This window comes from Ursus americanus, chromosome 14 (genome assembly GCF_024610735.1).
Source record: "Ursus americanus isolate L20-20 chromosome 14, mUrsAme1.1.p, whole genome shotgun sequence".
Lineage (NCBI taxonomy): Eukaryota > Metazoa > Chordata > Mammalia > Carnivora > Ursidae > Ursus > Ursus americanus.
The window spans coordinates 56,115,014-56,127,774 of NC_142140.1; the positions used below are offsets into that span (position 1 = coordinate 56,115,014).

At 49.9% G+C, this 12,761-nt stretch overlaps 1 protein-coding gene across 2 annotated transcripts in view; it reads right to left on the reverse strand.

Annotated features, from left to right (window-relative positions):
- Positions 1-12,761, reverse strand: part of CATSPERD (catsper channel auxiliary subunit delta) — a 47,684-nt gene that overhangs the window by 20,869 nt on the left and 14,054 nt on the right. Inside the window, exons 6-12 of one of the 2 annotated variants that reach the window (XM_087867360.1) lie at positions 12,672-12,739; positions 11,432-11,545; positions 8,018-8,101; positions 6,022-6,172; positions 4,972-5,067; positions 2,290-2,372; positions 353-529 (exon numbers count right to left, since the gene is read on the reverse strand). In XM_087867360.1, the coding sequence (XP_087723486.1) occupies positions 353-529; positions 2,290-2,372; positions 4,972-5,067; positions 6,022-6,172; positions 8,018-8,101; positions 11,432-11,545; positions 12,672-12,739 (773 nt within the window). The remainder of the gene's footprint in view (positions 1-352; positions 530-2,289; positions 2,373-4,971; positions 5,068-6,021; positions 6,173-8,017; positions 8,102-11,431; positions 11,546-12,671; positions 12,740-12,761) is intronic. The other variant, XM_087867358.1, reaches the window with a different exon arrangement.

A 12,761-nucleotide genomic window follows, 5' to 3' on the forward strand; every position in this document is an offset into this window, starting at 1 on the left:
CGTTTGACTCCTTGAGGAGGGAGCAGCCCTGGCAAGCGCGTCGTTGCTTTATTCTCGGCTGGCTTCCTGGTTACAAAGAGCGTCTACTAAAGTGATGTATGTTTGTATCTGAAAGAAGAGGCATGAAACCCGTATAAGGAGAGGGCGCCAGCCTTTGGGGGCAGTGGTGGCTGGTTGCCAAATTTGGTTGTTTATGTGAAATTGAAGTGGAACTGTTCGTCCCATATTTCCAACCCTCCTTAGAGCTCTTGGGTGTGGGGCTGGTGACAAATGCCCAACTCTGGGTCTGTGAGATTTGTCTTTTTTAGGAAGAGTGCCTGGACCATTGATCCAAACAGTGGTGATCACATACTTTGCAAACGTCAACTCGGAGTTGGGGATCCATGAGAATCGCCTGGATGTTCACGGGGCACTTCTGGAAATCGAAAGCTGGAAACACCGAATCGGGGAGCGGGGTCAGTATTTCCACTCTCCCCACATCAGTGAACATCAGGGCTGCCTCTTGGGACCAGATGTTTTGGCCTGCAAACTAAGCAGAAAGCGATTTCAGAGATCAGGTCATTCTAAGTCTTTTTTGAGGACACCAATTTTATCTTACACTTCAGATTTAAAGCAGGTAGACCAAACAAACAAACAAACAAACAAACAACCAAAGTCACCAGTACACTTTGTAAAAATACCTACTTTCCAGCTTCATTCATTCCTTGGTGATTAAAAATGGAAACGCTGTCTTTCCTCACCAGAGAGGATAGGCGGGAACGAAGTCTAAACTTATGCACAGGTCCTGGACCGCTCTGGAGAGTTGGGACGGAAGCTACAGACCCTCACCCAGAAAATGCCCTGGTTGTCAGAATGTCACCCCGAAGCCTTCAAGGAGACAGTCCTATTCCTCATCCTATCCTATTCCAATGCCGGGCAGCCTTCTGGAACTATGGTGCCTGCAGCCCAAACAGCAAAAGCACTGACATAGGGATCAGCACACTTGGCGGACTTTTCTGGCATGGCTGCTGCTGAGTTACAGGGCCTTAGGAAAGAGGGGAACTTGAACTTCAGTTTTTCCTCCCTTGTAAAAGTTGGACATTATGATCTCCTTCCTGGAGCTTGGTGAGGATGAAATAGAGCCAGGCAGGCATGATGTATAAGGTAATGTGAAATGACCCCTCCCTACCACCACTTCCTACCTGTCTGTGCCTCAGTTTTTCCATCTGTCCAATGGGGACAATTTAAAGCTCTACTTCTTTTCTTTCTGGTTTTTTTTTTAAGTTTATATTTGTTTATTTTTAGTAATCTCTATGCCCAAGAGATTGGGCTCAAACTCACGACCCCGAGATCAAGAGTCACACACTTTCCGACTGAGCCAGCCAGGGCCCGCTAAGGTTCCACTTCTTAAGATGCTGTTTGGGATTGGGACGCCTGGGTGGCTCAGTCGGTTGGGCATCTGCCTTTGGCTCAGGTCATGATCCTGGGATCCTGCAACTGGGTCCCGAGTCAGGAATCCTTGCTCTGTGGGGAGCCTGCTTCTCCCTCTCCCTCTGCTCCTCTCTGCCCTGCTCATGCTCTCTCTCTCTGACAAATTTGTCAGAGAGAGACAAAGCAAGAGAGGGAACATAAGCAGGGGGAGTGGGAGAGGGAGAAGACGACTCCCTGCTGAGCAGGGAGCCTGATGTGGGGCCCAACCCTGGGATCCCGGGATCATGACCTGAGCCGAAGGCAGACGCCCAACGACTGAGCCACCCAGGCACCCCAATAAATAAAATCTTAAAAAAAAAAAAAAGATGATGGTTGGGATTAAATGAGGTGCAGACGGAAAACCCTCAGACCAGCACCTGGCATATTCTGAGTGCTCAGTAAGTTTTAGCTGCTGTTGTTGTGATTGTCATAACTAGTAAAATCACTATTACTATTAAATTTTTAATATTAATGTTAATTCAATATTAACATTAATATTAAATTATTGCTATTGTTATTAAAATACTAGGACTATTTTAATAACTAGAGTAATTTCTGGCCTTCAAAAAAAGGATAAGAAGTTTGAAACAACGGGGCACCTGGGTGGCTTAGGCGGTTAAGCGTCCAACTCCGGATTTCGGCTCAGGTCATGGTCTCAGGGTCGTGAGATCAAGTCCCATGTTGGGATCTGCATTGAGCATGGAACCTACTTAAGATTCTCTCTCCCTCTCCGTCAGCCCCTGCCCCCCCCCCCCGCTTGCTCTCTTAAAAAAAAAAAAGTTTGAGAAAAGTACCATTTCTTCACTGACAGGGTAATGACACTACTTTGATTTTACCTACTTTGATCAGAGAACTTGGCAGGATTCCCAGGCTGCCGTAATACAAATTGTTCTCCTGAGTTAAAACCGCCAGCTCGTATTCATCTAGGAAAAACCAAACAAGATAGAACAAAATTCAACTGAGGGTTGTTTCAATGGATGAAAATATTAAAAATATTAAAAGTTTACAAAAAATTACCCCAGATTCCGTCATATAGACCAGGGGTCAGCAAACTTCTGTAAAGGACCAGATGGTAGATATTTTCTGCTCTGCTGATCATGTGATATGTTCACAAGTGTTTTTTTTTAAAGATTTTATTTATTTATTCCACAGAGATAGAGACAGCCAGCGAGAGAGGGAACACAAGCAGGGGGAGTGGGAGAGGAAGAAGCAGGCTCATAGCAGAAGAGCCTGATGTGGGGCTCGATCCCATAATGCCGGGATCACGCCCTGAGCCGAAGGCAGACGCTTAAGCGCTGTGCCACCCAGGCGCCCCAACACAAGTGTTTAACTCTGAAAGCAGTTAGGGGCAACTTGTAAATGAATGGGTGTGATTCTGTTCCAATAAAACTTTATTTACAAAAACAGGTGGGGGCCTCATTTGGCCCTTGGGCCATGGTTTGCTGACCCCTGACTTAGGTAACCCCGGTTGAATGTTTTAGGGAACATCTTTTCTGGTAGTTTGTATCCGTGGTATCATATTCTGGAAGCCCCTCAAGTTTTTTAAGAAAAAAAGCCTAACTGTCTTCTTTCATGTGTATGAATATACCCAGATGAACCATAACTGACTAAACCAGTCCTCCACAGATGGACATAATGAGGTTGTTCCTGGTCTTTCGCAGACACAAAGTTCCAAGGAACACAGGACACCACTAAAAGGTTTTGTGAAAGGGTCGGCTTATCTCCTGCGTATTTTTACTCTTTGAAAAATGAAAATTAAGGAAGCTTTCAGAAAAAGCGAGGCTTGGGCTGAAACTTGGGGAAAGCATCTGGTGTAGAAAAGCGGAGGTGTGTTTGCAGAGCAAGGAGCGAATTAACCTAGCTGAGGGTTTCTCAACCTTGGCTCTACTGAGTTTTGGAGCCAGATCCTTCTTTGTAGTGTGTGTGAGGGGGTGTCCTGTGCCTTGTAGGGCGCTGAGCAACATCCCGGGCCTCCACCCACTGGATGCCAGCAGCACGCCCCCAGACAAGATGACCGCAGTTGTCCCCAGACATCACTGAGTGTCCCCAGGTTGAGGAAGGGGGGGCTTGAGTTTCAGGGATGCAGGACGAGTCCGTTTCGGAGCTCTGCTGTGCATCGTGCCCATAGTTAATACTGCACTGGGCATGTCACGATTTGTTAACAGGGCAGATCTCCTGTTATGTGTTCTCAGCACAAGGGAATAGAAAATGAGGTGCAGTGGAGGAGGCAGGGGGCAGAAGGACTCACACAGTGACAGGACGCCACTTACATACAAGCAAACGACCTGTGTGGATGATGCTAGACATTCTCGGCAGATCCGTAATTGATCCACGGTGTGCGTCTTTCAACTGACTGTTGCCCCAACTTCCTAACCGTGGTACCTCCGGGAAGCCAAAGAGGGGCCTGGGTTTAGGGAGCCGGTCTGAGGGACTTCATTTTTTTTCATTTTTATTATAATTATTTTAAGAGACAGAGAGCGAGCAGGGGTGGGGGTGGGGGTACAGAGGAGGAGGGAGAGAGAGCCTCTCAAGCAGGCTTCACATTCGGCACGGAGCCTGATGCGGGGCTCGATCTCACGACCCTGAGATCATGACCTGAGCCGAAATCAAGAGTCGGATGCTTAAGCAACTAAGCCACCCAGGCGCCCCAAGGGACTTTAACTGTACTTGGAATATTAAAAAAAAAAAAAAAATTTAAAGGACCATGTACCACTGGTTTAATTATTAGAGCATTTTATATCACGAATTTCTGTAACTCTAAGTCAACTTTAAACAGCTACGGGGACGCAGATGGTAAGATGTAATGTGATGATCAGCGAATAGGGAAGATACTGACTCAGCACCCAAGTGACCCCCCCCCCCAGTGTGTCCCACTCTTTGCCTCTAAGTTTCCAACTTGGGAGCTGTGTGAGGAGAAATATTAGTCGGGTAATGGTCGTCTTTCAGGACAGCAGCAGGACAATTAAGGAGCAAAGAAATCCTGAGATGCCATCTGTTATGGGTTGAAATGTGTCCCCTCTGAAAAAGATATGTTGCAGTGCTAACCCCCAGGACCTCAGAAGGTGACTGTATTTGGAGATCAGGTCTTTAGGTGATTAAGTTAAAATGAGGTCATCGGGGTGGGTCCTAATCCAGTATGACTGGTGTCCTTGTAAAAAGGGGGGATTTGGACACAGCCACACAGAGGGAGCATGTGTGGAGACACAGGGGGAAGACAGCCATCTGCAAGCCGGGGGCCCTGCTGACACTTGATTTCAGAACCGTCTGTCGTTCTAAGCCCCCCAGTTTGTGGGCATTTCCTGTAGCAGCCCTAGGAAGCGAACACCCAACCCATCTTCTACTTCATGGTGAAAGGGTACAAAAATATATGTCGGGAATTGTTCCCGAATATGCGATAATCACATTTGGTTGAGGTATAGCTTGGTTTGGTTCGGTTTTGGCCGGACTGGATCTAGTGGGTTGGTGGTTAGTAAGCCCCGTAGAAGGCCCTTCTAGAAAGCTACGCATCAGTCGGGCACGCACTGGCAGCAACGCTGTGAATGGTGATGTTGGCTTCAGAGATGGAAGAATACAAGGTGTTGGGTCCTTCTCGCACATGGATGGGGTAAACGAGCTGACCTGTGAGACGACAGGGCAGAGTCGTGAGGAAAGGGACCCCCCCACCCCCCGCTGCTGAAACATGGAGCAATCCCTGCCGCTCGCCCCAACCCTTGGTAAGGGACTCGGATGATACAGAGTGAAGGAAAACAGCACCCAGGCGCACGGCTGTAGAGACTGTGCAGAAGGTGCTTGTGTTCCAGAAAACCAGCCCAGCATGCCCCCATGGGACAGGACTGCGGCACATCTGGCTGCAGAGTTCACAAGAAAGGCTGTCTCACTGCTGGAGGCGTGAACATGGAATGCCTTTGACGATATGGGTAACATGTGCAAGGAATAAGAACTTCCTTTCTCGAAGGAGCTCTCCAAATGGCCGGGCCAGCCCTGAGCCCTTCTCTTGCGCTGGGGGGAGGGGAGGGGATCCATGGTGTCAGGGGGCCTGACTGGTTCTGCATAGTGCGTGGTCTTGCAGCCACACCTGTGCCCAGGGGTCCCTGACAGTTCCCCTCCCCGCCCCTGCCCCCTTCTGCTTCTTGTCTCCTGCTGGCTGGCAGGCATTGCTCGGATTCTTGGATTCTTTGGCTAGGCCGGCTAGGCCAGCGGGAGGTGCTGTGCTATTTCCCGGGTTCTCTCTGGCCAGGGGAAGTCCAGGTGGGCAGCCCCGAGCCATGTCCTGGAGCCACTGACCTTGGCGCCAAAACAAGGCTTGTGGTTCTTGGAGGGAAGGCTTGGGCTCTGCCCTAGGGGACTGGTGGGCGACTTTCGGAACCTGCCCACGTGGTCCTAAGGACTCCAGAGGACACGAAACTGGGGCGGGGTGGGGGGCAGGGGGAGAGATGGACATAGCGAGGACCGGACCGCGAGTGAGAACAGGCTGGTCCCAGTCTGCTTGAGGCAGGGGAGAGAAAAACCAGCGGTGCTTTCCCCGCCCAGAACGGGACACCCAGGGCAGCGCTGAGCCTCGGCCTGGCTCACCTGAGTTTCTGGAAACCAACAGGCTCTTCTGAAACCAGAAGATCAGAATGCCTTTCTGGCCCGGGGTGATGAGGATGTCCAGGGTCCCGTTGTAGTCGAAGGGCAGCCCAAAACTGGTGTTCAGGGGGTGTTCTGAGTAGCTGAACCTAGCCTGAGGGGAAAAGACCAATGAATCTGGGGGGAGGAATCACGGGGGCAGTGGTGGCAGGGGTCCACGTGCTTTGCTGCAGAGACTTCCTTCAAACCTTATTCTCTTGGCCGGTGGTTCTCAGCTTGGGGCAGCCCTGCCCCCCAGGGAACACTGGGGGAGATAGGAGGAGCTGTCAGGACTGGGGGTGCTCCCAGCATGGTGTGGGGGGGCTGCTCCACACCCCACAGTGCCCGGGATGGCCCCCAGACAAAGAACTCTTCCTCCCCCCACGTGCATAGTGGGAGGCTGAGGAGCCTGCCCTCTCCGTCTGGGCTGCCAGAGACGCAGCGCTCAGGGCCGGATGGATGGTGCTTGACCCCGACGCCGCCACCTCCCGGACACGGGGGTGGGGGAAGTTGGGGGGTGGGGGGTGCAGGCCCAGCTGCACAACGTGCTGAGCCTGTGAGTGCACATCGCAGTCCCCGCCCAGGCCCACTGTGTCATACACCGGCTGCCTCTGGTGCCCTGCCCGCCGGGGGCTGCGCTGCCGGGTGGCAGAGAAGCCGACCAAGGCAACGCGCCAACCCTGAGGGAGTCAGCCTTCCATCGCTGGCAGGTGAGGCCAGGGAAAGTGGTGAGCCACAGCAGCGGAGCGCCACTGGGTCCGGCATGGGGCTCGGCTCACTGCGGGGGGAGCCCCAAGCCAAAGGCTCCAGCAGTTTCAGGCACTCAGCGGCCAGGAGCAGAAAAGCACTGAGTACTGAGTACGGAACAGAGAAACAGGCCCTGCAGGGCGGTGACTGAGGCAGCTAAACTACAGGGAGGGAGCCTGCGGAGCCTGCAGGGCATCTGCCCGCCTCCCCCCGCCCCCACGCCCCAAGTGTGGACACCCGCCAGCCGAAGCCTGTGGGATTGCGGGTGGGCAGCCTGAGAAATCGCGCTTAGGTGGTAACCCTGGACTCTGCGGTCACTCCAGAGCGGTGCAGGGCCCGGGCACTTTATGTTAATGAGGGCGCTCTGGGCGGGGGGCTATGCTAATGAGGGCGCTCTGGGCGGGGGATGCGACCCAGCACTTGGTCAGAGGGTGGGTGGGGCTTCAGCCGGGAAGTCAGCCCAACCTCGCAAAGCTTCCTGACAGCGGGGGCTCCCCTGAACTCCAGAGCTGCACATGCCGCCTACCCAGGGTGCAATCCTGTGCTTAATCTTCTTCTGCCTTAATATTTTTTCTTCAAATGCAGTTTACATGGACTGACTCCTCTTCTTAACTTAGTCTTATTCTACATGGTATCTGTGAGGTCACAGGTGTCACGTACTGATTTTCCGAATACCCACGAAAATCATCATTAACAGAGTTCAACATGAAGCATTTAAAACAATCTTGTGCGTTGTCAGCGATGCATACACCACACTTTGTATTTCATCCCTAGCGTTCAGTGCAGGGCCTAGCACCTCCTAGACACTACCTTCAATATTGCCAAGCGCATGACTGAATGAGCAAATGAAAGGGGGAGGAGGGTGGTGGGTGTGCGAGTGGGTAGACGGGTGAATGGCTGAGTAGGTAGGTGCACAGGTGGGTGGGTGAATGGCTGGATAAGTAGGTAAATGGATGGATGGATGGATGGATGGATGGATGGATGGATGGATGGATAAGTAGGTTGGATAGGTGGGTGGGTGGTTGGATAGTTGTGGACGGATGGATGGATGGACGGACAGATGAATAGTTAGGTAGATGCATACATGGATGGATGGGTGAATGACGAGCTAGGTGGATTTCAGATATGAAAATCCAAGTGTGTGAGTCTTAACAAAAACATGGCTTGGGGCAAAGGTCACTTAAGTCTCTCTTCCCAGTCCGAAGTTACTCACCTTCCCTTGATCAATGAGAAGCAGCCCAACCTGTGACAAGGAGTGAAAGTAGAAGATCCCACCCAAAGACCCGACTAGTTCTGCCTATAAAACAAACAAACAAAAAATCACATATCAATAAATCATTAACGCATTTGATTTTAACTCCAGATTACCGCATAAGCTAAAATGAAGGAAAGTCTTTTTTGTTACGATCTATTTCCCCTCTACGGGAATGTAGCATGTAGGACAGAAGTCTGAATGAAGATAGCTTTTTTGGGGGGTGTTGGAGGAAGTGGTGTGGCCTCAGACTGCTAGATGCCTGTCTACGCTCCGGCCTCGGTTCCTCATTCCTGATTTTCGGTTGGTCAGCAAAGTGCCCAGAAGCCAAGTTGGAGCATGAGGTCGAGGGCCCCGCCCTCGGGACAGTGGGACAGCCCCGCTGGCTGCCTCCAGACATCTTTCGGTTAAGAGAAAGACTACTATTTTATTTAAGCCTCTTGGGTTAAATGGGGAGTTTTCTATTATAAACAGCACCATGGACTGAATTGTGTCTCCCCCAAAATTCGTATGTTAAAAGCCTAACCCCCATCTTAGCCCATGTTGGCTGCTATCACAGAATGCCACAGAGTAGCTTATAAACAACAGAAGTTTATTGCTCACAGTTGTGGAGGCTGGAAACCTGAGATCAAGGGGCCGGCATGGTCAAGTGAGGGCCCACTTCCGGGTTACGGTCTTCTTACTGTGTTCTCGCATGGCAGAAGGAGGCTAGCGAGCTCTCCACAGCCTCTTCTTTTAGAAGGGCACTGATCCCACTCATGGGCACTCCATCCTCATGATCTAAACACTTCCAAAGGCCTCATCTCCTAATACAATCACATTAGGCATTAGGATGGCAATATAGAAATTGGGGAGGGGACACTAACATTCAAACTAGCACCCCTGATGGGATGGTCCTTAGAGGTGGGACCTTTGGGAGCTAAGTAGGTTTGGATGAGGTCATGAGAGTGGGGCCCTGAGGATGGGGTTAGTGTCTTTGTAAGAAGAGACACCAGAGCACCTGGTCAAGAATTCATATTGGGAGGGGCGCCCAGGTGGCTCAGTTGGTTAAGGTCATGATCTCAGGGTCCTGCTCAGCGGGGAGTCTGCTTCCCCCTCTCCCTCTGCCCCTCCCCCCTGCTCATGCTCTCTCTCTCTCAAATAAATAAATAAAATCTTAAAAAGAGAGAGAGAGAGAGACCAAGCGTTCTCTCTTCATGTGAGGACACGGTAAGAAGGTGGCCATCTGTGAGCCAGGAAGAGAGCCCTCACCAGGAGCTGAGTCAGTCAGCACCTTCATCTTGGATTTTCCAGCCTCCAGAACTGTGAGATGTAAATGTCTGCTGTTTAAGTCACCCAGTCTGTGGTGTCTGTTATGGGGGCCCGAGGTGACTAAGACATACAGTCAATCTATCCCAGCTGGCACAGGTTGCCGGACTTCCCAGCCCATCACCTCCCCACCAGACACCCCAACTCCTGCCCTGCTGGCAGAACTCCAAGGAGATGAATCATAACTGCTCAGGAATGTCAGCCTTCTGGCCTCAAAAACAACAATAAGCGCGCGCGCGCACACACACACACATACACACACACATACACACGCACAGAGCAGAAAGACTATTGTATTAATAATTGGTATTTGATTGAGGGGACATCAAAAAGAATAAACTTCACATAAAAAGGAGGAGTGCACTTTCAGTTGTACTTAGGATGGTTGTATTGTGTTGGGTGGAATGATGACCTTGTCAGTGTCTTTATTTGGAGACTAAGGATGGCTGAAGAAGATGCATATGGGCATCAAGTTGACAAGGGGCGGACTTGTGTTGGTTCACAACAAGCTGGACTGAGCCAAGGAATGCCCAGGTAGCTGGTAAAACATTGTGTCTGGGTGTGTCTGTGAGGGTGATCCTGGAAGAGATCTGCCTTTGATGTAGTAGGCCCAATAAAGATCACTCTCACCGATGTAGGTGGGCATCACCCAACCCACTGGGGGCCAGCGTAGAACGAAGAGGAAGAGGAAAGGTGAATTTGTTCTCTCTTCTTGAGCTGGGATGTCCTGTCCATCTTCTGCCCTCAAACATCAGAGTTTCTGATTCTTGGGCCTTCGGATGCTGGGACCTCTACCAGCCGTTCCCTGGTCCTCAGGCCTTTGTCTTCAGACTGAACTATGCCACCAGACTTCCCGGTTCTCCAGCTCACAGACGGCAGATAGCGGGGCTTCTCTGACCCCTTAAGCATATGAGCCAATTCCTATTATCTGTCTGTCTAGCTATCTGTCTACCTACCTGGTTTTGTTAGCGATGATTGTTTTCAACTGAGCACAGATGTTAAGTCCTTCTAGGCCTAATTTTGGTGAAAATATGCAGTCAGTTAGGTTCTAGGCTCCCTTGGGCCTCCTGGGCAGGGCAGAGAATTGCACTCAGGACACGGTCAGAACTCGAAAGCAGAGTAGACTGTCTGCCTTCCTTTACACATACGTCCTGAGTGTTTGGGGTTGGAGCCACTCTCTGCAGCAGAACAAAACCTCCTCGTGCCCTTGGCTACCCAAGGATCCTGTCCACTTCAGCTGTTCGGATCCTAGCTCTGCCAAGCTGTGCGGTACAGGCCCTGCACCGCTCTGTGCCTTCACCCCTGTATCCGTGTCCTGGGGCTACCCTGTGCTTGATGCCTTAAAACGACAGAAATGTACCATCACATTGGTGGAACCCGGAGGTCTGAAATCAAGGTGTTGGCAGCGCTGGTTCCTCTGAGGAAGAAAACTCGCCATCCTTCTCTTCCAGCATCTGGTGATTGCCGGGAGTCCTCGGCATCTCCTGGCTTGCAGATGGATCCTGCAATGTTGGTGGCATCATCACACGGCCTCCTTCTCTGTGTGTGCATCTCGCCGTGTCCTCTCCTCTCAGAAGGACACCAGGCAGGGGATTGGGGACCCACCCCGATCCAGTATGATCTCATCTTCACTTAAATCATTAAATCTGCAAAAGCCCGATTTCCCAGTAAGGCTATGTTCTGTGGTTCTGGATGAATATAATTTGGGGAGGGTGGGAACTGACCCAGGACAGTTCTTTCCTCTGTATAACTGGGATGAGAATGGTACCGTCTGGCACCGGTCTTTGGGCGGGCCTGGGGTTCAGTGCAGACTCCGCTGTGGCACCGGGTGTATTTACATGACTACTCCTGAAATCATCCAATGACCCAACACCTTTTGAAACCTTTCCGAACTTCCTAATCTGCCTAGCCAGCTCCTTCGCCCTGGAATTTTCCCTACTCTCCCAGCCCATCAGACTCTGAAAAAGAGAAAAGCTCTTACTCATCCAGCAATTGCTAATTACTCCTGTGCAGGACATAAATATATATTTATTTTTGTTGTTCACTTTTTTACCAAATTGAACATACCTGTTTTTCATAGACAAACTTCTGAAATCTGTATCCCCGGGTGTTTGAGAAATAGACATTGGTCTGAGATATCTGATCTCCGTGCAAATAAGCAAAAACTGAATTACTTATATCCTGGAAGAACACACACACATAAAACAGTCTCTTTAAAAGGCGATGGAGGGTTAGAGGGGTTGGGGAAATGTTCTTTAAGGGTACGAGCTTGCAACGGGTAGACAGATAAGTTCTAGAGATCTCATACACAGCACAGTGATTACGGACAACAACACTGTATCATAAATTTCTAAGTTGCTAAGAGACTACATCTTAATTGTTCTCACCACAATAAAGAAATGATGATCACCTGATGCAGGATTAGTTAATGCTGTGTGGCCATCATATTGCAACATACACATGTATCCCATCAACACACTGCATACCTTAAATTTATACACTGTCGTATTTCAATTATATTTCAATTGAAAAAAAAAGAGATAGATGCCCGTGATCACACTCCTGGGCATTTATCCCAGAGACGAAAACTTCTGTGCAGACAAAAATGAATGTTCATAGCAGCTTTACTCATAATAACCAAAAAGTGGAAACAACCAGATCCACTCTGTAGAGTATTACTTGACAACAAAGGGGAAGTGAGAGGAGTCTCCAGGGCATTTTGCAGAAAAAAGCAAATCCCCAGAGTTACACGTTGTAGGATCCCATGTACAGAACATTCTTGAAATGATGAGATTATAGAGATGGAGAACAGATTAGTGTCTGCCAGGGGTTAGGGACTGTGGGGCAAGGATGTACGGAGAGCTTTGGGTTGATGGAACAGTCTAGTATTTTGAAGGAAGTAGTCTTTCTGTGACTTCACACATGTGATAAATGGCACAGAATTAGACACACACGGTATTTCCTTGTCAGCTTCCCGGTTTTCGTTTTTTTACTATAGTTATGTAAAGTGGAACCATTGGAGGGACCATTGGTGAAGGGGACGGGGGACTTCCTGCAGGGTCTATACTTATTTCAAAATAAAAGTTTAAAAAAGGAAGCTAGGTGGGTATAGTCCTAGTGTGTCAGCCAGGTGATCCTGTATCTCAGGTCCTCTTGTGGACCCTGGGGAAGGGACCCTGTCCAGGTCCCTCATGGAACATGATGGCCCAGCCCTCAGGGATTACTCTGTCCGTATTTTCATTTATCATTATCTATGATCAAAACAGAGTGAAAAAAACAAATGACAGGCTCCACGCTGTATACTCACCATGCAGAAGGGATGTCCGCTGTAACAACAGTTGTCCCCAGAAATGCGTGAAACACGGTGTTCTATACCTAAAAGGACAAGATCATTTTA